The 24,457-nt window shown below is 33.7% G+C and overlaps 1 protein-coding gene across 1 annotated transcript in view; it reads right to left on the reverse strand.

The window, feature by feature from the left end:
• Window positions 1-23,185, reverse strand: part of LOC126739961 (cytochrome c oxidase assembly protein COX11, mitochondrial) — a 32,962-nt gene extending 9,777 nt beyond the window's left edge. Inside the window, exon 1 of the mRNA XM_050445800.1 lies at window positions 22,655-23,185. Coding sequence (XP_050301757.1) covers window positions 22,655-23,059 — 405 coding nt within the window. The 5' untranslated portion in view covers window positions 23,060-23,185. The remainder of the gene's footprint in view (window positions 1-22,654) is intronic.
• Between the last annotated feature and the right edge of the window lie 1,272 nt (window positions 23,186-24,457).

A 24,457-nucleotide genomic window follows, 5' to 3' on the forward strand; every position in this document is an offset into this window, starting at 1 on the left:
ATGGAACACCCTGTATATTTTTATCTAATTAAGTTTGTCCCTCAAATACCTTCATTTTTTATTTAATATATCCTATAGTTAAACCAAGTACTTTTTGAGATATTTTAACTTTTCTGTAAAATACTATGTATAAAACGGGTATTCTTTAAGTTTTGATCAAGATTGCTTCGAAAAAATTATTGAAGAATTAGAATTATTACTTTTTCTACAATTATTATTATTATTATTACATACTTGAAAAATTAACCAACACAATTATTCACCTAAACTGCTAAAAAAAACAGCAAAATTAAATTACATACTAGGTAGGTACTTACGTATTTTTGCATAAATGTACATCGTTACACTAATTTCAAATTTTAAAGATCAATTACAATTATTATAAATTGTGTTCAATATGACCTCCTAAATTTTGTACGCAAGCGTTTACCCTTTTTGAGAACGAGTCATTAACCTTTACCAACATAATTGGCGTGACTGTTTGAAAAATCTCCCGAATTTTATTTTTCATATTTTCACTTGTGGTAGGAGTTGTTTGATAGACTTTTTCCTTCACATATCCCCACAAGAAAAAATCCAGTTTGGTCAAATCTGGGGACCTTGCGGGCCAGGAGACCGGCCCACCTCTCCCTATCCACCGGCCATCAAAATGCTCATTTAAAAAATTTCTAACAGCATGGCTATAATGAGCTGGAGCGCCGTCATGCTGAAACCAAATCCTATCTCGAACATGGTCAAGCAACGTTTGTAGAAGGACATTAAAATCGTTTTGTAAAAAGTTTAAATACATTTCACATTTTCATTTTCAGATGTCCATTAAAAAAGTGCGGTCCAATAACGTAATGTCCTATTATTCCTGCCCAAACATTAAACGACCATCTATGTTGATGATGAATTTCTCGGGTGAAGAATGGATTGCTGGTGTCGTAATAATGAAAATTATGTTTATTAACACTGCCATATTATGGAATGTAGCTTCATCCGAAAAAAGCACAAAATTTAAAAATTCAGGCTGACGAATCTTATTTTGCGCCCACTGACAGAAAGCCATTCTTGTTTCATAATCCTGCGGAAGTAATTCCTGCAACAATTGAATATGGTAAGGATGGAATTTTTCGCTTCGAAGCATGCGAGATATTGATGTGGCACTAAAGGGTAATTCTTTAACAAGCTGCCTAACGCTTTTAAGAGGATCTTCAACGACACTTAAAGCTACTGTCATACTGTTTTCCTCATTTGTAACTGGCTTCACCCGTTCATGTTTTGCATAAGTTACACTTCCTGTTCTCTCAAATCTTTCTTTTAGTTTTTGAAACACTTGTGCTTGGGGATGTCTCCTTTCAGGATAAAGATGCGCATAAATAAATAAAACGAGGTTGTTAAAATATACATCACAGGTGTTGTTTGTTTACATTTTGCTCCCAATTAAATTGGATTTTTTTGTGTATTATTTCCAAATTTATTGCTATATACTGCTCAAATGGACTGATAATAAGATTATCTAACTGAATAGAGTTGGTTTTTGAGTGCATTTCTTGTGTTTCCTGAAGTGTGATTAGTGTGTTTATTCTAACCTCAAAATGTCTGGCACATGTTTCAAGTGCAAAACAAGTTGTATCTTTAAGGAACCAAATAACTCTCAGGATATCTTTGGCTTTCCATGCGACTATTGCAAAAATGTTATGTGCAAAAAATGCTCTGAGGTTACCTCAACCGAGATTAGAACATTGACATTATCTAATCGGGTAATGCCATATATGTGTAAGGAATGTACACCTAAGCTTAAAGAAGTCTTTAAGCTTTCTACCCGTGTTTCTGCCTTGGAGAGTGAGGTAGCTGAGGTGAAAACCAAAATCCATGTAGTACTTGAACTTGTTAACGAGTTTAGAGAACTCAAGGATAGCCTAAAGGAGATGAAGCATAACTTTGATTTGGCCCTTGATCATATCAAAACAGATCTTAATTTGCTAAAGGATGGTACAGGAAATCAATCAACTATCCAACCTGGAATTTCTCAACAGTCTCAGCCCTGTAGTGATGTTCTGAATGAAATGACAGAACGACAGAACAGACCATGCAATACAATGATTTTTAATTTTCCTGAAAAAGGCGTACAAGAAGCCCAGAATACTGTTAATTCTCTTATTTCAAATTTAGTAGGTTCTGAGACCCAAGTGAAAAGTGTCAGTCGTATAGGCAAGAGAAACAAAAATGGTTTTAGATCAGTAAGAGTAACTTTACACAGTGCTGAGGATGTTCGAAGAGTTTTGAGAAGCAGAAGAAATTTGGACAGGTCTCTGAAGGTTTTTATTGACAATGATTTAACCTCTCAACAGCGTCAATACCTAAACAATTTAAAAAATGAATTAAAGACCCCACAACAAAATGGTGAACAAAATCTGACCATTAAATATGTTAATGGTGTACCCAAAATTACATAAAAAAATTAGCTGGATCTTCCGATGATTTTCTGGTTTATTTTCAAAATGTTAGGGGCCTCGGAACCAAATTGGACTCTCTCCTGATGAATGCTTCTTACTCCCAATATGGTATAATTGTATTGAATGAGACCTGGTTAACCAATAACTTCTCTGACAACGAGTTGCATTTATATGATTACAATATTTATAGAAAGGACAGATCTACTGAGACTAGTGTTTACTCAAGAGGCGGTGGCGTACTTATAGGTGTCCATAAAACTATCAGGAGTTTATTGCTGTCTGACCCTCATATGGAACTTCTGTTTGTCTTGGTTGGCTCAGGGGAGCAACAAGTTATTGTGGGCACTGGATATTTTCCTCCCAGGGCAGCTCTAGAGTGTTATGTTGCATTTAGTGAATCTCTGGACAAGCTATGAGATGATCTTCCCCATTGTAGGCTATGCATTCTTGGTGATTTTAACTTGACTCATGCTGTCTAGTCTGTCGAAGGACTCAGTTCTGTTGGCACTGCTGTGCAACCTGCATCACCCAACGAAGTGGAAGCCATTGAAGCCGTCTCAGTTATGTGCTCTTATCACAACTTATACCAGGTCAATACTATTAGAAATGTAACCAACTGTATGCTGGACCTGATCTTCAGTGAGGACCAGAATCTAGACATTTCCTTGGCAGCTATCGTAATACCTGACAGGTACCACCCACCCTTATCTTTAACTCTTGCAGTGACTCGGGCTAGGAGTGGTGAGATTATTGGGAAGGGTTTTTATAGAGACTTTAGCTCAGTGGATTTTAATTTGGGTTCAACCTTTCTTTCAAGCTTTAATTGGGACGTTTTATTCTTAAACAGATCTGTTAATGAAATGATTAATATTTTTTATGAAATAATTTATTTGTGCATTGATCTTTATGTTCCTTTGAAAAAATATTCAACTAAAAAATTTCCGATTTGGTTTTCAACAGAACTTAAACTATGATTGTTGAAAATAAAAAATTGCATAAGCAATATATGAACACAAAATTGAACTCTGATTATGTTAAGTTTTGTAATATTAGGGCTAGATGTAAATCCTTAAAAAGACAGTGTTATGATGATTATATTTATGCTACAGAGCTTTCCCTGAATAGCAGCTTGAGAAACTTTTGGAAGTTTGTGCGCTCCAGAAAGAGCAGCTCTGCAATTCCCAGTGTGATTTCTTACAATGGTACTACCTGCTCTTCAGGTGAGGGCATTGTGAACTTATTTGCAGAATATTTTTCAGAAATGTACACTGACAAACAGTGCATTATTCTTCAAGATTTGACTTCTAACCATTTTCAACTCTCTAGTCTTAAAATATCAATTTCAGATATCTACACCGAACTGTCCAGACTGGATGTGACTAAGGGTCCTGGATCTGATGGTTTAGCACCGGTTTTTCTAAGGCAGTGTAGTTTTTTATTGGCGAGACCTCTATTTATTATTTTCAACTTGTCTTTAACTTCCGGTATTTTTCCAGACTACTGGAAGACCAGTTTTATCACACCTATCCCTAAAGCTGGAGACAGCTCGCAGGTTCAGAATTATAGACCAATCAGTATTCTTAGTACAATTCCTAAATTGTTTGAGAAGTTTGTTTGTGTTGTCCTTACATCTTTTCTTCAGGGCCAATTATTAGATGAACAATTTGGTTTTATTGCAGGACGTTCTACGGAACTGAATATTCTATCCTTTACTGATTTTCTGTCCGAGTCCTTGGAGAGGGGGTATCAAGTGCACTCTTTGTATACCGACTTCTCCAAGGCTTTCGACAGGGTTAATCACAGGCTTTTGATCTTTAAGTTCAAAAGCTCAGGGATTGGGGATCCACTGCTGAAATGGCTTGAGTCCTACCTGGTGGGTCGAACGCAGCTCGTTAGAGTTCTGGGCTTTGAGTCTCGGGAGATTTTGGTGCTGTCTGGTGTCCCACAAGGATCCCACTTAGGGCCTTTGTTATTTAACCTCTACATTAATGATATATCAATATGCTTTCAGTACAGCTTCTTTTTTCTTTTTGCAGATGATTTAAAATTCTTCCTTAGAGTCTCATCTCTGGAGGACTGTTTCAGACTCCAATCGGATTTGAATGGGCTTGTTGATTGGTGTACAACAAATGGTATGGATCTAAATGCTGGAAAGTGTTACTCAATGTCCTTTAAAAGAAATAGAGACCCCGTAAACCACTCCTATTTTGTTGGTAACACCATATTGAAATCTGTCTCTCATATTAAGGATTTAGGTGTGACACTGGATAGCCCTTTAAGTTATATTCCGCACATTTCGGGGGCAGTTACCAAGTCTCTGCAGATGGTTGGATTTATCAAGAGGTGCTCAAGGGACTTTTATAATATTTCATCTATTTGTTTGCTCTATTGTGCACTTGTGCGTCCTCATCTAGAATTCAGTTCCTGTGTTTGGTCTCCATACTATAATAATCATATTCATAAGATTGAAAGTGTACAACATAAATTCTTAAGATATATTGCCTTTAAGCAAAATGGAGTACCTATAAATTATCAGGATGAGTTTGACTACCAGCAAATGGAAGCCTCATTGAATTTGAGAAGTCTTGAAACTCGTCGTAGACATAAAGATTTGAAAGTATTTTACAACATCCTTCACTCTCAAAGCTTTTGTCCTGCACTTCTTAATAAAATAGGTCTTTATGTTCCACCTAGGTCAACAAGGCAAGTTACTTCTTTTTATAGCCACACACACCGCACAAATTATGGTCACAATTCTTTTCTGGCAAGGACTGTTAGGCTGGCTAATCAGTATTCTGATGTAATTGATTGCTTTGAGGGGCGCACAGGGTTCATTAAGAAATTAGATCTTATTAATTGATAATGCTGTCTTAAACTAGAACTATAAGGTGTTGTGAATTGTGATGGTAATTGTTCCTTTGTGTTCACTATAAGTATTCTCTTTTTTTTTTTTTTCTCTGAATTGATTGTTCCAAGTTATAGGTAATCTTTATATTCTAAGCTTTAATTGTATGTTAGGTTAGGTTAGTTTAATCATCCAATTAGTACTCTTATATTTTTTTGTAATATTGGGCCAAAGCCCGTTGATATATTAAATAAATAAATAAATTCTAGATGCCAAAAGGCTGTTTCTTTCAGCAGCTCCAAGGGCATATATCATATCAACAAATTCCTCACGAGGAAAATTCATATTGATTACAAAATGAACAATAAAAATTAAAAATCCATTAACTAACTCATTGATAATTTCTAAAATGGTTTTTGAAGAAAAAACATTGATCTTGTCTACTGCTGTCATAAAACTAATAATCTGACAATTATTATTTGACATTTAAACCAATGTTTTTAAAACTTAAACTTAAAGAATACTCGTTTTATGCATAGTATTTTACAGAAAAGTTAAAATATCTCAAAAAGTACTTGGTTTAGCTATAGGACATATTAAATAAAAAATGAAGGTATTTGAGGGACAAACTTAATTAGATAAAAATATACAGGGTGTTCCATTTGAAAAATTTGAGATATTGCGTATTTAATTTCAGCAAGTTTGAAAGTTCTTTAAAAACACCTTGTATTAAACAATTACAAATTATCATAGTCAGCCTAGAGGAGGTACCCTAGACTAACTGTGGTACAAGTTTCATAGGCGCAAAATAAATTTTATGATTTTTTAAACAAACCCTCTAAAAGGCAAAAAATAACATAAAAAAATTAATTACGTTGCAACGCCGCACGGAAATTTTAAAAACGTTATACCAAAGTAAAGTACTCTTTTTGCCTCACATTTTAGTACCATAATATACAGGGCGTACCATTAAAAAAAAATCATATTTTATAGTAACTTTTTTGTGACACACCCAGTATACATAAAAATATTTTTAGTTCGTAGGTTTTTGTCAACCCTACAACTTTGCTGTAGAACTTTTTGCTCTACCTCGTATAGTTAAGGCGCTATCTTAGCCGTACACCTTGTTGGCACACCCTGTATATAAGCTATACATAAGAGACGTCATTAGATTGCTGTGTAACGATAAACTTTTAAAAAACTTAGTCAGGCACCAAATTAATACAAGGTCTATACAGAAACAGTCGATGCAAATTCCTGCTGTGGGATTTTCTTCAGTGCAAAGACGTCTGTTATTTACTGCGCCCAAAATATACCGGGTGCATATTTACACATGCTCCTATACGGCGGCACCAGGGTGCTGAAATCTATTAGCCCTTGATGCGCACAATTACGCTACAAACGCTCACTGATTTAGGCAGCCATGCGTACATGTTGCGTGTTTTTGTCTGTTATGTTAGTATAGTTATTGTCAGTGCGAAGTACACGTGTTTGTTGTTACTTTACACATCACAATGGAAGACGAATATGCTGAAACTATTAAGTCCGTTTTAAAGCGTATTGACTCAGTATGTAAGATTCTGTTGGGCAACGTGATAAATGAAGATAAATATACTGTAGAAGTAAAAACAAAAGTTTCTGATGACTATGAGAGTAAATGCAGTAACTGGATAAAGAAATACTCGATAGAAACACGTACTGACTGGATAGTATTAAATACACATCCAAATTTAAAAAAACTTCATTTCCGCAAAGATTTTGTGTGCCAACATTCTAGTAGAAACAAATCCCGAAATAGTAATCGACTTCGAAATAGAAACTTCAATTGTCAAGCTACACTGGTTCGATAAAGGTAAGCAATGTAGATATGGACAGGGTTATTCATTATATTTTGATATCTACCTGCAGCCTTAATTTATTGTAAGTCTTAAAATACACAATAAATACAGTATAGGGTTTAACAGGTACAGGGGGATCCCTTATAATTCGCCACCCCCACTATCGGCTTTATTTGAAGAGATAGTAAAAAACTTCAAACACAAAAGTTGTAGGGTTTCATCTGAGCTATCAGAATTTCATGTAAAAAAAACAAAAAAGCATCGTAAAACTGGCTGTGTCAATTAAACTTACATTTGTTTAAACATTATATTTTTTTAAATGGAACACTCTGTATATTGTTCTATTTTCAGTTTCTGTGATCAAAAATAAAGTTTTATAAAGATTTACCTCACCCAAATCTGTTTTTGAAATATTTATATTTTGTGAAAATGTAGTATCAAATTCTAATGTTCAATATTATTCATCATGTATTTTCTTTTTTAAACCATATCTATACTGTGTACTAATGCAATAACTTGTTTAATTTAAATAGAACACCCAGTAATAACATTCCAGTATAATTAATCCCATTAATGCATACTTTTAATTTTTTTTTTCTAATTTTAGATAGTATCACACCATGACCATGCTATACATGTTGCCCAGGCTTACAGTTTTTTGAGAATAAATGATGACGTGAAAGCAGCATTTATAGAATATTTTAAACAAGGACTCACTCCAGCAGCTGCAAAAATATTCCATGAATCTTGTTTATTCAGTAGTATCGTAGTAGTCGTGCTGAACGGTTGTGTTTTCGTTCTACGCGTTTGCCGGTAATTGCTCAATTGTTTTGTTTTGATTTGTTTTGTTCGGTCTGTTTGGTTTTTCGAGGTTCACCGCACTCGTGTGTTTGTTTTTTTGACGTGCGTTTGTCTCGTGTATTTCAAAACTGACCTGCCATCCCTGGAACTTGGCCTTGTCCTGCCACTGAACTGAGTAGGTGGTTGCACTGGGCAAAGTTGCTGGGAATATGTTTGGCATTTAAATAGTTTTGGTTTGGTCTGTTTGGTATTTCTGGGTTCATCGCACTCGTGTGTTTGTTTTTTCGAAGTGCGTTGGTTTTTCCTGTATTGTTGTACTGACCTGACTTCCCTGAAACTTGACCTCTGTTCTGCCACTGAACTGAGTAGGTGGTTGCACTGGGCCAGGCTGCTGGGAATTTATTTGGCGTTTTAAATTATATTTATTATTATCTGCTGAATTGAGTAGGTAGATCAATAATTTTATGTGAATTTATGTATTAAGTTTTAAATCAATTTAATATTTTAATAGTACAGGATGCCTCGCAGTTTTAAGTGTTGTAAAAATAAGCTCTTTTTAAATTATATTTGTATAGTCTGCAACTCTGTTTTTCATCCAAGTTGTTTGGGAAGAATGACAGAAGTGGTAAATATAGGAGTTTACAAAATTTTATGTTCAGAGCAATGTCAAAATAGTCACAATGAAAGAGAGAGTGAAAATAGGATATATGACGAAAAAATTAAACATTTGCTAAAGGAGCTGGAAGGAAAGGACAGGTATTTAGAGAGACTGCGTAGAAATAGTCAAGTATTTGAGGACGAGGTTTCACAGGCAGAAGCTAATTTTTCTTTGCGTATTGCAACTTTAAATGAACAAAATAATGGGTTAAGGAATGAAATTAAGAATCTAAAAACTAAAGAGAAAGAAGTACAGCTACAAGTGGATTCATACACTAGGGTAAATGAGGAACTTTCAGAGAAGTTAAAAGAGCTAAGTGATCTTAATCAAAATTTGATTAATACCATTACAATGCTTGAAAAGGAAACTGAATATCACAAAAACAAGATTAAGAGTATGCAGACAGAGATTGAAAGCTTAAATTGTATTAATACGCACATGTTAACATCAATTAAAACTCTTGAAGCGGAGAAGGATATCCTGTCTCTAAATAGAAACGCTAGCAGTAACTTAAAAGATTTGACGACTACAAATCTTCAATCAAAATCTACAAACTGCTTAGCAAAAGCGCATTTCAACCCACGAGCAAAATCAAATGTACTAATTTATGGTGATTCTAGTGCTAGAGGTTTCTCTTCTCTTCTCTCAGGTATTCTGAGCTCGTCATACAACACCTGTGGTTATTTATGTGTTTAGTAATGTTACAGCCCAGACCTTATGTAATTATGCGTTTCCGCTAATTATTAACTATACAAAGAATGATGTTGTTGTTGTTTGTCTTGATTTTTCTTGTACATTGCCATCTTTTTCCCAAATAAAATCCTTGCTATCAATGGGCAGGATAACTAATGTAATTGTTTGTATTAAATGCGATTTTAATAAGTGCTCAAAAAGCAGATATTACAATACAATTCATTCTATGAATTCTTTCATCTGTAACCTTAACTTTTCTGTGAGAATAATTACTGATGTCAGACAAAATTTTAGGTACCGTCACTCTGCCAAATCTATGTGCAAACTTTTATCTTTATATGTTAAAAATACTTTTCTGTCATCCAAATTAGTATTAGCATCTTTAGGTATTAGCAATAGTGGGATAATCAGCGATACACCCTTGATCGAAGATAGGTCTTCGGTTACGCCTCAACTAGACCAATCTATAGACACCCTTGCTATTGGATCTTCTTTTTTAATAGAAACTCCCTCCATAATCAAGTTTCCCTAGCATTTCTTAATGTTCAATCTGTGCGTTCAAAAGTTAGCGAATTGGAACTATTTTTAGAATCGGTTAACTTTCCTAGTGTGTTAATTCTTGTTGAACACTGGTTGAGGTCTGACGAGCCTATTGATATCCCTGGTTATGTACTAATTTCCAAATTTTCACGCAAGCAATATATACATGGTGGTACTCTCATTATGTTAGAGAAAGCTTTTTTAACTAAATTTGTGTTTATTACTATTGACAGATTTGATCATCTATTGATTGAAAAGGTGTGCGAGTTTTCTATTGTATTTAGCAGTAAGTTAAATTTGTATATTTTAGGATTATATCGATCTCCATCTGGCAATTTAGATTTGTTTTTAGAAAGGTTGGAGATCCTCTTAAGTGAAATTTCGGTTAATGCGATGTTGATTCTGACTGGCGATCTTAATGTAAATTTTTTAGACAAATCTAATGGATCAAATCGAATGCTTTTTAATCTGTTAAACTCATTTAATTTTAAGATGCACGTGGATCAGCCAACCCGGATTTCAGCATTTTCTTCCTCACTGATATAATATATATACTTCTGTACGAATTTTAACCAACACGAAAATCAGTATACTACAATCAATGCCGGTTTGTCTGACCATGAGGCAATAGTGGGATTAGTAAAGCTTAATAGTAACGCTAATGAGAATAAGTTTGCACGCGATAGACTAGACTAGAGCTAATTTCCGCAAATTCTCCTTGCTTTGCAATATGTCAAGTTGGAATAATGTATTGACTACTGTTAACCCACTGCATAGCTTTCATCAAATAGTATTAAACAATTTTAACACTGCTTTTCCTGTTGTCAATATTAAGAAACGAAATAGAAAACCTTGGTATACTAAGGGTTTACGAGTATCTGGAAAAAATATGCGCTCTCTTTTTTACATTAGGAAATACGCTATGAACAATGCAACATTTTTAAATTATTATAACAGATACCGCAAGATTTACAGAAACTCAATCAAAATGGCTAAGTGGACCTACTTTCAAAGGAGGATAAATAATTCCTTCAACAGAGCAAAAGAGTCTTGGAAGATTTTAAATGAGCTAAGGGGCAAAAATAATGTCTTGGTTATTCCAAGTACCTTAGATTCCAATGTCCTCAATTCCTTCTACTGTGATATTGCTAGTAACCTTGCAGCCAATCTCTCACAAAAAATAGATCCCAGGAGCTATCTCAGCAATGTGGTAGTAGCCGAATCTCTCTTTTTTGCCCCCACAAGTGTAGAAGAGCTTAAACAGTTAATGGTTAATATTAAGAATAAGAGTTCATCAGGTTGGGATGGGCTTTCTCTTAAAATATTTTCTGTTTTACCTCTTGTTGCTTTGCAAGTCTTGGCCGAGTCAATTAACTTTTCATTTATGTCTGGAGTTTTCCCAGAGTGCTTAAAAAGAGCAATGATTGTTCCTCTTTACAAGGGTGGCGATCGCGACTGTCCTTCTAACTTTAGACCTATAGCGTTATTGCCTACTTTAGCCAAGATAGTGGAACGGCTCGTTAAGGTGAGGATGCTTTCATTTTTAAATAGGTTTGGCCTATTGAGTCTTCAGCAGTTTGGCTTTCGTGAGTCTGTGAGCACAAATGATGCTATCGTTAGCTTTCTAGAGCACCTGTACAACCGACTGAATGTTGGTGAAGTTGCAGCAGCGGTATTCTGTGACTTGTCCAAGGCATTTGACTGTGTGAGTCACAGAGTGCTGCTGATGAAACTGGAGCTCTATGGTTTCAGAGGAACTGGCCTTGAGTGGTTTCGTTCCTACTTATCAAATCGTGTCCAGGCTGTCAAATTTAATGGTGGTATCTCTAAGGAACTTAATATAAATGTGGGTGTTCCGCAAGGATCAGTACTTGGCCCTTTACTTTTTCCTCATTTATGTGAACGATCTGCCACAACTGCAGGTAACTGGCAAATTTACATTGTTTGCCGATGATACCACCATCCTCTGGCACGACTCTGATGTTTCTCAAGGAGGCCAATATACGTGCAGATTTGTTAAAAATAAAAGACTGGTGTGATGCAAATTTTTTGATATTTAATGTTTCTAAAACAAATATCCTTAATTTTAAATGTAATACAAATGATATATGTTTAAATAATGAAGCCATCACCATGCCACCGTTCAGTAAGTTTTTGGGTCTTTCCATAGACAAGTTTCTTAAATTTGAAGACCATATTGTGAATGTATGTAGAAAAGTCTCATCAGGCTGCTACGCCCTAAGGGTTATTGCCACCAGTCTTAATTTCTCCATCGCCAGATCTGCATACTTCGCGATTATCGAGTCGCACCTTCGATATGGAATTTGCTTTTGGGGTTCATGTTCAAATTCACTTTTTAGTTCAGTGTTTGTACTCCAGAAAAGGGCCATTAGATATCTATGTGGGGCCAAGCCTTGTGACTCATGTCGCCCGCTTTTTGTAAGTCATAATATTTTAACCCTGTGTTGTATCTTTATTTTGGAAACAGTTTGCTTAGTTTTTAGAAAATATAAACAAGAACTCCACTTAGGAAGCCACTATAATACGCGACAAAATTATTTGTTGAGGCTACCCATTCCTCATTTTAAACTTGTCCGTAGCTGTATCATATATGGAGGTAGAAAGCTGTTTAATAAACTTCCACTAGAAATAAGACAACTTAAGACTGAAAAAAGCCTACGTACAAGGACGAAAATATTTCTTGCTAGTAAAGCGTACTATAGTTTAAGTGAATTTTTTAATGATTAGCATTTAAGTATTTTTCAAAGTTTTATATAATTTTATTTTATTTTAAATTATGTTCTTGTTTTTATTCCTTTAATGTACAGTCTATTGGCTTTGTCTACAACTTCTATGTTTATATTGACAATAAAGCATTTTTCAGTTTGAGTTATTAGCCACAATATCAGAAGAAGATGATGTTTTAAAACTCTTAGCTGATGGCCATCAAAATCCTATAGTAAAAAATATCTATCATCTATACAATATGTGGAGGTAAAATTATAATTTAATACAAATAGCAAATATTTTTTAAGTTGTAATTTTAGGTCCGAAAACTTTGGAGGTCGTACTAGCAAAAGTATGATAGATATTATTGAAAGCAAGCAAAAATGTTATTTGGAAAACAATGTTTACATTGCAATGAAAGAAGATCCTTTTATAGTATGTATACTAACACCTCTTATGAAACGTGCGCATAATGAAACCTTTAGCAATGAAATCGTATTTATCGACACAACAGGTTCTTGTGATCAGACAGAATCAAATATTACATTTATATTTTAGGAGCAAGTAAAGTTGGCGCCATTCCCCTGGGCTGTATTATTCATACTTCTCAAAATGAAGAATGCTACACCAGTGCTTTTATGGAATTAAAAGAAGCTATTGGACAATGTGGGTTTTTCGATAAAAGTCCGTCTGTAATTATGACAGACGATGGTATTGCCGAACGTAACGCTTTAAGTAAAGTATTTCCCTCTTCAAAATTATTATTATGTTCTTTTCACGTGTGTCAGGCAATGTGGCGGTGGCTTTGGGATACCACTCATAATATTGCAAATATGCATCGGAAGTCAATTTATGTTAATGTTCCGCCAAATCGTTTTTTTTTTTTTTTTTTTTTTTAATAACTTTATTTATAACCCAAAAACAGTTTACAAACTGGCACAGGGCCTAAAACTTAACAAAAAAAAGAAAAAAATACAACAAAATTAGGAACATAATTCTAAATAAATTTAATACAATATTACTTGATTAATATAGAGAATATGGCTTACAGCCTTACATATTTAATATATTTATTTAGTTTACCTTAAGGTATTGTTTTAGTCTTTTACATATATTTTTGTAGCTTTTTAGATTCACAATAGTTTCTGGAATTTTATTAAAGACACTTATTGCACTATGTAATGGAGAGCCCTGAAATTTTTTTGTTCGCACCAATGCATTTCTCAACATGTTTTTATTTCTTAGCTGATACTTTTGACAGTCTTTAATTTGTAATAATTTTCCCTTTAAACTAGTCTTAATATTATTTAACTGTATACATTTTATAAATTTAATCTGTTCATAGGTTCTTAATTGATTAATGTTTAAAATACCAGTATTTTTATAAATTATATCACTTGGTGTGTAATAATCTAAAGAATAAACTAATTTAACTGCTTTATTTTGCACTCGTTGTATTTTATTTAATAAATAATTTAAAACATTTCCCCAACATACTATAAGGTACCTCAAATGTGGTTCAATAAAGCTGTTGTAGAGTAATTTTTTTGTTTTAATATTTAACATGTGAGAGCACCTTCTCAAAGCACCAAGCATAGGAGATATTTTGTCACTAATTTTTTGTATATGATTATTCCATGAAAGTTTATTATTTATATTTAAACCTAAATATTTGTAGTCTGTCACTTCTTTAAGTTTATTGCCGCTTACATGTACACTAATATCACATTTTGTTTTATTTTTATTACTTACAATCATGTAGACAGATTTGGTAGCATTTATACTAAGCATATTATAACACAGCCACTTATAGTATATATCTAAAGAGTCATTTATTTCCTTTTCAAGGGTTTTAATGTCTTTGGCTGAGAACACTAGAACTGTGTCATCAGCAAACATAAAATACTTAGCCATAAGACCAGCATATTTTCGGCTATGCACACACAATAGGTAAAGCAACGGTCCAAGCACTGACCCCTGCCCTACCCCCACATTTAAAGTCTCTGCCTCACTGTTTTGGTCGTTTACTGTTGTGTAGTGTCTCCTACCTACTGAATATGTCCTTAGTAAGCTCCCACAGATGCCTCGAAATCCCATTTTACTAGTTTTACTTAGCAGCAATTCAATATCAACAGTGTCGAAGGCTTTTTGCAGGTCGACAAAGACAGCTACAACATATTTTTGTTGATCAATTTCATTTGACACATACTCTAATAGGTCCGAGACAGCTCCCAAGGTGTGACTCTTTGTTTGAAATCCATATTGTTGGTCATCGAATTGAAACTTCTGTTCTATAAACCTAGTCATACGTTTTTTAATTATTTTTTCTATTAGTTTGGAGAATGTACTCAGTAGCGAAATAGGCCTATAGTTGTTTAGATCCTCACATTTTCCATTCTTGTGCACTGGTATTATATTTGCTGTTTTTAAGTCTTCTGGAAAAATTCCTGTCTGTAATATTCCATTAACCATTGTCACTACAATATCTCCTATTACATGGGTTAATTTTTCTAAGTCTTTGGTGGTAACTTTGTCCAGGCCTGGAGAGCTGTTTTGTTTCAATTCAGAAATTGTATTTATTATTTCATTTTTGTCTGTAGGTTCTAAGAAAATGATATTTATTGTTTCCTCCTCTATAAATGTTGTAGTTTGAGTTTTTTCCATTTTAAGGGCAAGTTTTTTTCCTATAGATGTAAAATGGTGATTAAACTCGTGTACAATTTGTTTTTCGTTTGTAATTTTTTGTCCATCTATCTCAATTTGCTTTATTTTAGTATTGTTGTTTTTCTTTTTCTTATAAAGTTCATTAATCACTCTCCATGTCTTCTTAGAATCTCCACTCACTGCCTTAAATCTCATCTCAGCATACTTCTGTTGCAAATTCTTTCGCATATTATTTACTGTATTTTTCATGCTCTTAAATTCTCTTTCTGTAAACTCATTTGGGATCCTCTTCCAGCGAATATATAGTTCATCCCGTATTTTTAATTTTCTTATAAACTCCGGAGTAATCCAATCATTAGCAGATCTAATCTTTAGTGTATATTTCTTAGAACATTGGTTTTTAGAGTTAACAATAATCTCAGCCAATTCTTGGAAGGATTGTACACCATTATTTTTTCCATGTAGTTTTTCTTGCACCATTTGAATCCACTTTTCTTCATCTAATTTATATTTAATAATTCTTTCTTTCTTGTATTTTTCCACCTTTCTATTAAGAGTTATTTTTATTATTTTATGATCAGAAACCATATGATCATCTAGTTTTATTTTACACTGTAGGTTCTTATTTGCTATGATATGATCTAGTATTGTTTTACTTGTTTGTGTTGTTCGAGTAGCATTGTCAATAGTTAGCTTATTTTTTATTTCAAAGGCGTTGATTGATATTACATTTTTATATTCATTTACTATGTGAGAATCTATTAATAAGTTTATGTTTATGTCACCTATAATTAAGCAAGGATTTTTTTCACTTTCCATGATATTGTCCAGTTCACTAATAAATTTTTGTGCATTGCTGCTCGGTGGTCTGTATATACTCCATATAGTACATTTAAGTTTAGTCAAGGTTATTCACAAAAAATTGCACTCTTCCAAGTTTACAAAGGATGTATCTTTTACTGTATAGTCTATATTGTTTTTTAAATAAATACTTGTGCCCCCTCCTCGGGTATTCCTACAATTGTGTACGGAAGAATAGTTTTCAATATTATAAAATTGTGTCTCATTTTGAAAGATCCATGTTTCTGTTAAAACCAATATGTAAATGTTTATATAGGTTTGGTGCTTTAAAATTTCCTTTATATCGTCCATTTTGTTTCTTAAGCTACGTATATTTATATACAATATATTTAAGCTATTATTTTGTAGTTCTTTAAACATAAGAGTATTAAATGTTTATTGTTTGTTTTAATCTTCAAGATCTTACTATTTTAAGTCTTCAAGACGTTTAATTCTTACCGGTGGATCAGTCTCATTGTATCTCAGGTATCTTTTTCCATTTATACAGTATGAACTCTTGAGATTATGATTTTTTCTGTATTCTCATGCCTTTTTAAACAATGTCTGGTTATAGTGAGTTAAGTCCTCATTAAAGTATATGTTGTTTCTACCATCCAGTCCACATTCATTTGTTTTTATGCCCTTTTTTTCCCTGACAAACTTTAGAATTTTATGTTTACATTCTTTGCTCCCAAGTTTCAGGACAATCGGACCATCCACCTTTTTTCCCACTCTGTAAGCATCTAATATATCCTGATCAGCCCCAACGTTCATACTTTTCACTACCTTCCTCATAGTGGTGACATCATCAACCCCTTGTTTTGGTATACCCACAACGACTAAGTTTTTTCTTTTTTCTATCTGCTCCTGGGCATTAAGCTTTGATTCCATATCATCCACACGTTTTTTTAATTCGTCATTTTCATCTTTAAGCTTTTTCATATCACACAGGACTTCTTCAAGTTGAACTTTGTACCCATCAAATGAGTCTGATATAAATTGCATTGATTTTTTGATTTCATGCATTTCCTGCTGCATAGTTTTTTTGAAAGGGTCAAGATACTCTTTAAATAAGGCCCTCACCAGAACTTTTGAAAAAGATATTACTGCTTGTGAGGAACTGATGAAAGAGTTTTTATCACATGGCATTATTTTGAAATATCCGCTATTACAAGAACATCTTACACAATTCTGGGGCCGAACAACCGAATGGTGTATATGCTACAGATCATCATATTTCACTCCTGGGCATAATACAAATAATATGGTGGAAGTGTTAATAAGAATTTTCAAAGATAATGTTTTACAGGGAAGCAAATCGTTTAATACTGTGGCTACTATTGATTTTGTATCAAACCAACTGGAACAACACTATGTTAGACGCTTAAGAACATATGCACTAAGTCGTAAAACGAATCTAGATTTGCTACATAGACAATTTTGTGCCCTGTTAATTGGGAGCAAAGACTTATGTAGAGCAAGCTAGGGATATGGATATGGAGCCAAATACAACCTGAAGCTTAACCGCATAAGCTGGCAAGTTGCCCGAAAGGAGCAGAAGCCATAACAAAGAAGAAGAAGAAAATATGTATGAAAAAAGCATTGTCTCCCATAAAAAATGCCTTTTGAAATTTTTTGCTATCTTCAAAAATGGCAAAATTCTATGCTGTTAAAATATGTTGGCAATCCCAGTATATGTATGAACAATTTTTAAGAAGAAAGAAAGAAAGAAAATGTGCTATATTACGTAAGAATAATCTTGTGTACAAGCATCCTACAAGCTAAAAAAATAAAACAAATATACAATTTCAAAAATTGACAAAACAATGAACAAAATTAAGCACAAGAAGACAAAACTTTTTGAACATACTTGAATTAAAGATAACTAAATAAAACAATCAATTACTAATAAACCTATCATTAAAAAAGTCATCCAGGTTATAATATGCCTTAGCCAATAAAAGCGTCTTTAATTCTCTTTTAAATTTCTTAACATCCGATATATGTCTAACACATAGAGGAACATGATTGTAAATTTTTTTACTCATGTAAATTAATGAGTTTTTGGTAAGGGAAGACGTAGGAATAGGTAGGGGAACATCATTTACACGACGAGCCAAATGGCCAGTGTCAGAGGGTAGTTTGGGAATTTTGTGAATAAGAGCAGCTGTTTCTAAGATAAAGAGTAAAAAAAGAGTTAGGATTTTTTCAGAAATGAAGAGGGGTTTGCAACAATCTCTTAACTTAGCAGAACACAGGTATATAACTGCTTTTTTTTGAATAACAAAGATAATGTTAAGTAGCCCCTTATTGGTTAAACCCCAAAAAGGCAAGCCATACAAATAGTTAGAATAGAATAATAGAAAAGTACACTGAACGTGCAACCACCCCTCCCAGCTCTTGTTTTGCCATTCTTACTGCAAAACATCCAGAAGATAATTTCCCAGCTAAATGTAAAATATGATCTTCAAACCGAAGGCGACCATCAATAGTAATTCCTAGGAACTTGCAGCATTTTTCGTTAAACATCAGACCCTGAACATCGCACTTAAACCCCATAATAGACGTCTTTCTTACATTAAACACGAGCCTGTTGGAAGCACACCACCCTGATAAAATCTGAAGGTCTTCAAGGATAAAAAAGGTCTTCAAGCATAAAAATTCAGATTATATTAAGACTTGTGTCTTAATATAATCTGAATTTTTATGGCTCCATAGTATGGTGGTATCATCAGCAAACTGAACCACCTTGCCCGGCAGTTTCAATGAACTCAAGTCATCCACATACAGTAAAAATAACAGTGGTCCCAACACTGAACCCTGGGGAACGCCGCATTTTAGGGATCTAGAAGCAGACAAACGCCCAACCCTACAAGGTTGCAGTGAGTATGATTATATACTGAGTACGATTTGATAGATAGGACTCAAGCCATCGCAACGCTACGCCCCTAAAACCATATTTATCGAGCTTAGATAACAGTATTCCATGATCCACACAGTCAAATGCTTTGGATAGATCACAAAACACTGCCGCCGATGACTCTCCAGAATTCAAGGACACATAGACGCTCTCTAAAAAGCGAAAAAAGAAAAATGAATGCTCAACCGACACTTCTTGAAGATAGTGTAAGGGATCAATGTTACTACGAATGCCCTTGAGCAAGATATTAGGTATATCGCAATAATAGTCGTTTAAAATGTCAGGTCTTAACTCCAGTTCAGATACTTTTCTATGGCAATGTCTAAAATCATTAAAGATAAAGATTGGTGTCCTGGCTGATCCGCTGACCTACATTTTCAACTTAATACTGTCAACAGAACAAATCCCTGAAATTTGGAAGACTGCTAAAATAATACCTATTTTAAAAGCTGGGGACTCTGATCAAATCGTGAACTACAGGCCAATCTCATTACTCTGTAACTTCTCAAAAGTTTTCGAAATTATCCTGAATCGGTCACTATTTAGTCACGCAAAAGAACTCATCTCTGTAGACCAGCATGGATTTTTTAGCGGACGATCTTGTGTTACTAACTTATCCTGTCTGTCTAGCCACATCTGTGAATCACTTGATGTTCATACTCAAGTCGATGTTATTTATACCGACTTCCAAAAAGCCTTTGATCGGATAGATCACTATATTTTGCTGCATAAATTAACTCAGTATGGTTTTTCAGGGAGATTATTTAATTTATTTCATTCCTACTTGATTGGTAGATCTCAATATGTTGAATATGAGGGCTTTAAATCGAAACTTTTTAACGTAACGTCGGGTGTGCCACAGGGCTCGAACCTGGGTCCGCTCCTGTTTAGTTTTTTTATAAATGACGTGATTGAGTCACTCACTTGTCATAGGCTGGCTTTTGCCGATGATTTAAAGCTATATTTAAATGTATATGGTTTGAAGGATTGTGTTTTTCTTCAGAACTGTCTAAATACATTGGAGGTATGGTGCGCTGTTAACAGTTCAGAAGTTCTCAGAAGAATGATCTTCTCTGTAAACTTCCTGCATGGGTTACTGAATGGATTCATTGATAGTCCTGTACTTCTTTCTGGTGTACGTTTCATGGTGCCTAGGCTTAATGCTAGACATCCCCTAACATTCTTTCTGCCAAGGCCTCATACTAACATCCTGTTGAAATCGCCACTATATACAATATGCGCTATATTTAATCGGATCTGTCACATGTGCGATATAAATTTCTCTCGGGTTCAAGTGATTATCAATATCTTGGTGGATCATTACTCTTGGGATTAGGGCCCATGTGTTTAAGTTATAGTTAGTAGGTATATTGCAGTTAATTTAATTTAATTTTGTTGAATATGTGATTATCTTGTTAAACTTTTATAATTGGGTTTTTATATCATATTAATAGTTATTTGTTCTAATTTTTTTGGATAACTTTTGAGAATGTGACTTTACTTTACTCTTTTTCTTTTCTTTTCATTCTTTTAGGTTTGTTTGTGTGTGTTTTTTTTAACTATATTTTTCATTGTTTTGCAACTGTTTCCTGTTATTGGGCAAGTTGCCTGTTGGAAATAAAGGCTTATTATTATTATTATTAGCATGAAAAGTACGATAAAGGGCCTTATTACTATTATAGATAACATTATGGTTTAAATAAGTATAAGGGCTTGTCATCACTAAAGTGTTTGTATCAACATGATTTTGAATTAAATTTTTTAAAACATCAGATGAAGAACAAATTCCATTTAACATTACTATTAAAAAATCTTCTTTCGTAAAGTCCTTAACTAAATTTTATGCTGTCCTAATCACTTCACTGCTTGAACTGCCCGGCTTCAGGAAACACTGGACCTTGTAGTAAGCTTCAAACTTTAAATGTAAATGTTTTAGGAACACTCTGCTACAATTTCCACCAACAAAGAGAAGCCGAGGTCGACTATCGTCAGGCGTATTTGACCTAGTTGGTAGCTGTGTTGGAGAATTAATAACAACAGATTTCGACATCTGTAACTATTCCTTCAATGCACAAATGTCGGAATAACAGGTATCTTTTTCAACTTCCAACACCTTTATGGAGTCTAACATCTTCTTATTTAAGTTAGTTAAGTCGTTTACGTCTTTTTGTAGCAAGTTTATTTCAGTCTTATAGGTTGAAGACACATTTTCTAATGTTTTTATCGTTAGAATTAAATTTTTATTTAGGATATTTAGCTCGCTAATTTGTGAATTGAACTTAATACTTGCCCTTTTACTCACTTCCAGTAATGCCAACAATTCACCTTCTTTAATTTTTAAGTTTTCCAATTCAACTTTAAGTTCTTCATTTCGTTTATGCAGATTTTCCAGGGATGAGGAAAACTTCTTTTCGGCCTCCGACACTTATCTTCAAAAACCATGCTGTTTCTTCTCATTCTCTCTATATGTCTATCCTTCTCTTTCAATTCAATTCTGTCAACAAATCATAAATCTTTTGCTCATTAATCTTTCCTTCCTGATCTCTTTCATTAAAATCATCTTGACATCTTTGTGAGCATAAAATCCTGTAGCCTCCCAGTTTTATGGCATCAGAATTTCTTTCCAGACAACTTGGGTGGAACATTGAAATACAAGAGATGCAGCAATAATTTGAAAAATCCTTTCTTTGACAACATTTGAAACTGCAGTTCATTTTGGATTATAAGGAAATATTATTAAATTGAAATAAATAATAATGGTAAAAACAGGAACTGCAAGTAAACAGTAACTTGAACTTAAACCCAACACAGGAAACAAACGTACAACAAAACACACAATTGCATGTCCTATGGTTAATGTTCAATTATTTCAAGTTAAGGTCAATGGTAGCCAGATAATTTTAAATTTAGTCAAAACAGGAACTGTTTATAAAACAAAAACATTTACTGATGCAGGAACTTAATTAGTTTTTTAGGAAACACTTGTACCGTGAAAATGTAGCACATTAATGTAAACACACAACACTAGATCAAAACAATTTAAATTAAATCAAAATGAATCAAAACAAAACAAAACTGAGCACCGGCGCCTCCTACGAGTATAGACGTCTACTCTGTATGATTGCTAAACCGATACTGAAGTGAACCATATTTAAAAACCATTTTCATGTGAATCTTGGTATAATTTAGTATTATTTGTTATATTTTGGTTATTTGACTTGTCTGTACTTAATACCATATATTTTTGAGATTAATAAAGCTATTATTATTATAATATCTGATATTTTAATATTTTCGATAAATACCATGATATTTACGAGTACATATGTCTTAGCCAAGAGTTTCATGTAAGAACATCCTGTAACTCAAAAAATGGTCTTAGAGGCAATTTTGTGCAGCAAAGATTAAATGAATATTGCAACAAGATGATTTTTATTCATTAACACACATTAATTTCAGCTGCTTAATATATTGAGTTCCCAGAAGGGATTCTTGGAGATACGTTGGAAGGATTTATATTACTTATGATAGAAAAATTGTACATGGAATAATAAATTATTTTAAATTATTAGATACAAATCTTATAGAAAAGCAGACATTCAATGATAATAAAGGATACATGCTAATATATCAATTACACAAAAATACCTAAAACTCCTACATTTTTACCTCACCATAAAAACTTACTGTGATATCATTTTGCTGTGGCTTAAAATTCCACCTCATATTAGCAGATCGGTCAGCATTAAATTTCACTTTAATCGGTCTGCTAGTGTCCACCTGCATGCTTTCTACCTTATCACTATCATGCCCTTGTTGTGTAGTCCCTCCATAGCTGTATGCTTGGCAGAACATCCTATACAAAGGTACCGCAGCATAACTCATGCCCACCGTTACAATTCCTGCAGCCGTCACATAATATAATGTGCTTCTAATATCCTTCTTCCGGGCTTGTCTTAGTTTGTCTGCTGTGTTTTGGCTGTGACTTCGGAAAGGGGCTGAGGTATTTATGCATTTTTGATATAGAGTGCGGGATATTCTCGGTGCGTTAGTACCAGCTGAACAGGTGAGACGTAAAACTAAAGTGAACATTATAGTTTTTCACTGAACCAAGGTGTCTAAATTTATTTTTTCATACTTTAAAGTAATTCTTATTAAAATATTTTAAACATCGGGCAAAACATAGCCTCACTTTTTAGGAAGGGAGTGTGCAGAGTATCGTTTTGAGATCCGTTCTCTCTTCTCTGTCCTAGCCGACTTTACTTAAGCCGCGAAATGATAAAATCGGCAACATGGCTTTCAGATCCCTTTTCATTTCACTTATCACGGGATTAAATAAAGATCGTTTGAATTCCTCTTTTAAATTTGAGTTTTTAAGTAAAATTTCGGTAAGGAAAGTAAATGTAAATATTATTAAGAACTTACTAAAGTCTTACTAACATCTCCCAGCCAGTGTCGGTGAAATTTAGAAACTTATTAATGCCTAAGAGCCAAGGTTAATGCTTTATTCACATCAAAAAATGTAGGTTTTGTTTTATTTATAAACATATTCGGAGGAAACCTGGTAAGAAATACCCATAGTATTAGTAAGTTAGATATTCCATTCCAAAACTTGCCTTGTCCACATCGAGTAAATTTTCACAATAGGCAAAAAAAACGTTTTATAGAATGCAAGCAATTCTTATATACATATATATATATATATATGTTATATCCAATTTTCCCACAACAAATGTCACCTTCACAAAGTCACCCAGTCCTTGGTTCTCACCGGATCAAATAACACTTATCTAAACCAGATAAGTCACTTCCCAGACGCCGGATCAGCAGACCACACACACGGTCAACCAAGATGCCTGTTCCCACTGAATCGGCATATTTTACGTATAAATAGGATCACAAAAACTGTTGTATAAGATTTTATTAGATTAGACTCTTTAAGTTAAGTCATGATACTGTAATTTTTAAAACTTATAATTTTATAATAAAAAATATTTTTTAAAAAAAGTAATTTTTAAATCAGTGATATAACAATTGGCGCAGTCGGTAGGATCTGACAACGTTGCTAGAACACGAGCATTCTAACTAGTAACGGTGGATCCCTATCCTTTAACAGAAAAAGAACCATAAAAGAATCCCGAAGTCATAATTCTTCACGTCCTGACGTCCTCACTCACGGCGAACTACGGAAGGAACACCTGGTGAAGCCCCTGGTAGTTAAATCGGCGTAGAGAACAAGACGATCAACTAGATTATTTCCTTACTGTAAGTACAATATTGAATCATCACGTGTTTATATTTTATTGTTTTATAAATTTATTGATTTGAATATTTAATCAAAGTTAGTCAAACTGCACGACTATTTAATATTTATGATTTGATTATTCTGTTAATCAGAAAAAGAGAAACTAAACTTCAATAAAAGAAGTATTTATTTTTCAGAAAAGATATTAATTTTACACAAATAACAATACATTTATCTGTAATAAC

Source organism: Anthonomus grandis, chromosome 8 (genome assembly GCF_022605725.1).
Source record: "Anthonomus grandis grandis chromosome 8, icAntGran1.3, whole genome shotgun sequence".
NCBI lineage: Eukaryota > Metazoa > Arthropoda > Insecta > Coleoptera > Curculionidae > Anthonomus > Anthonomus grandis.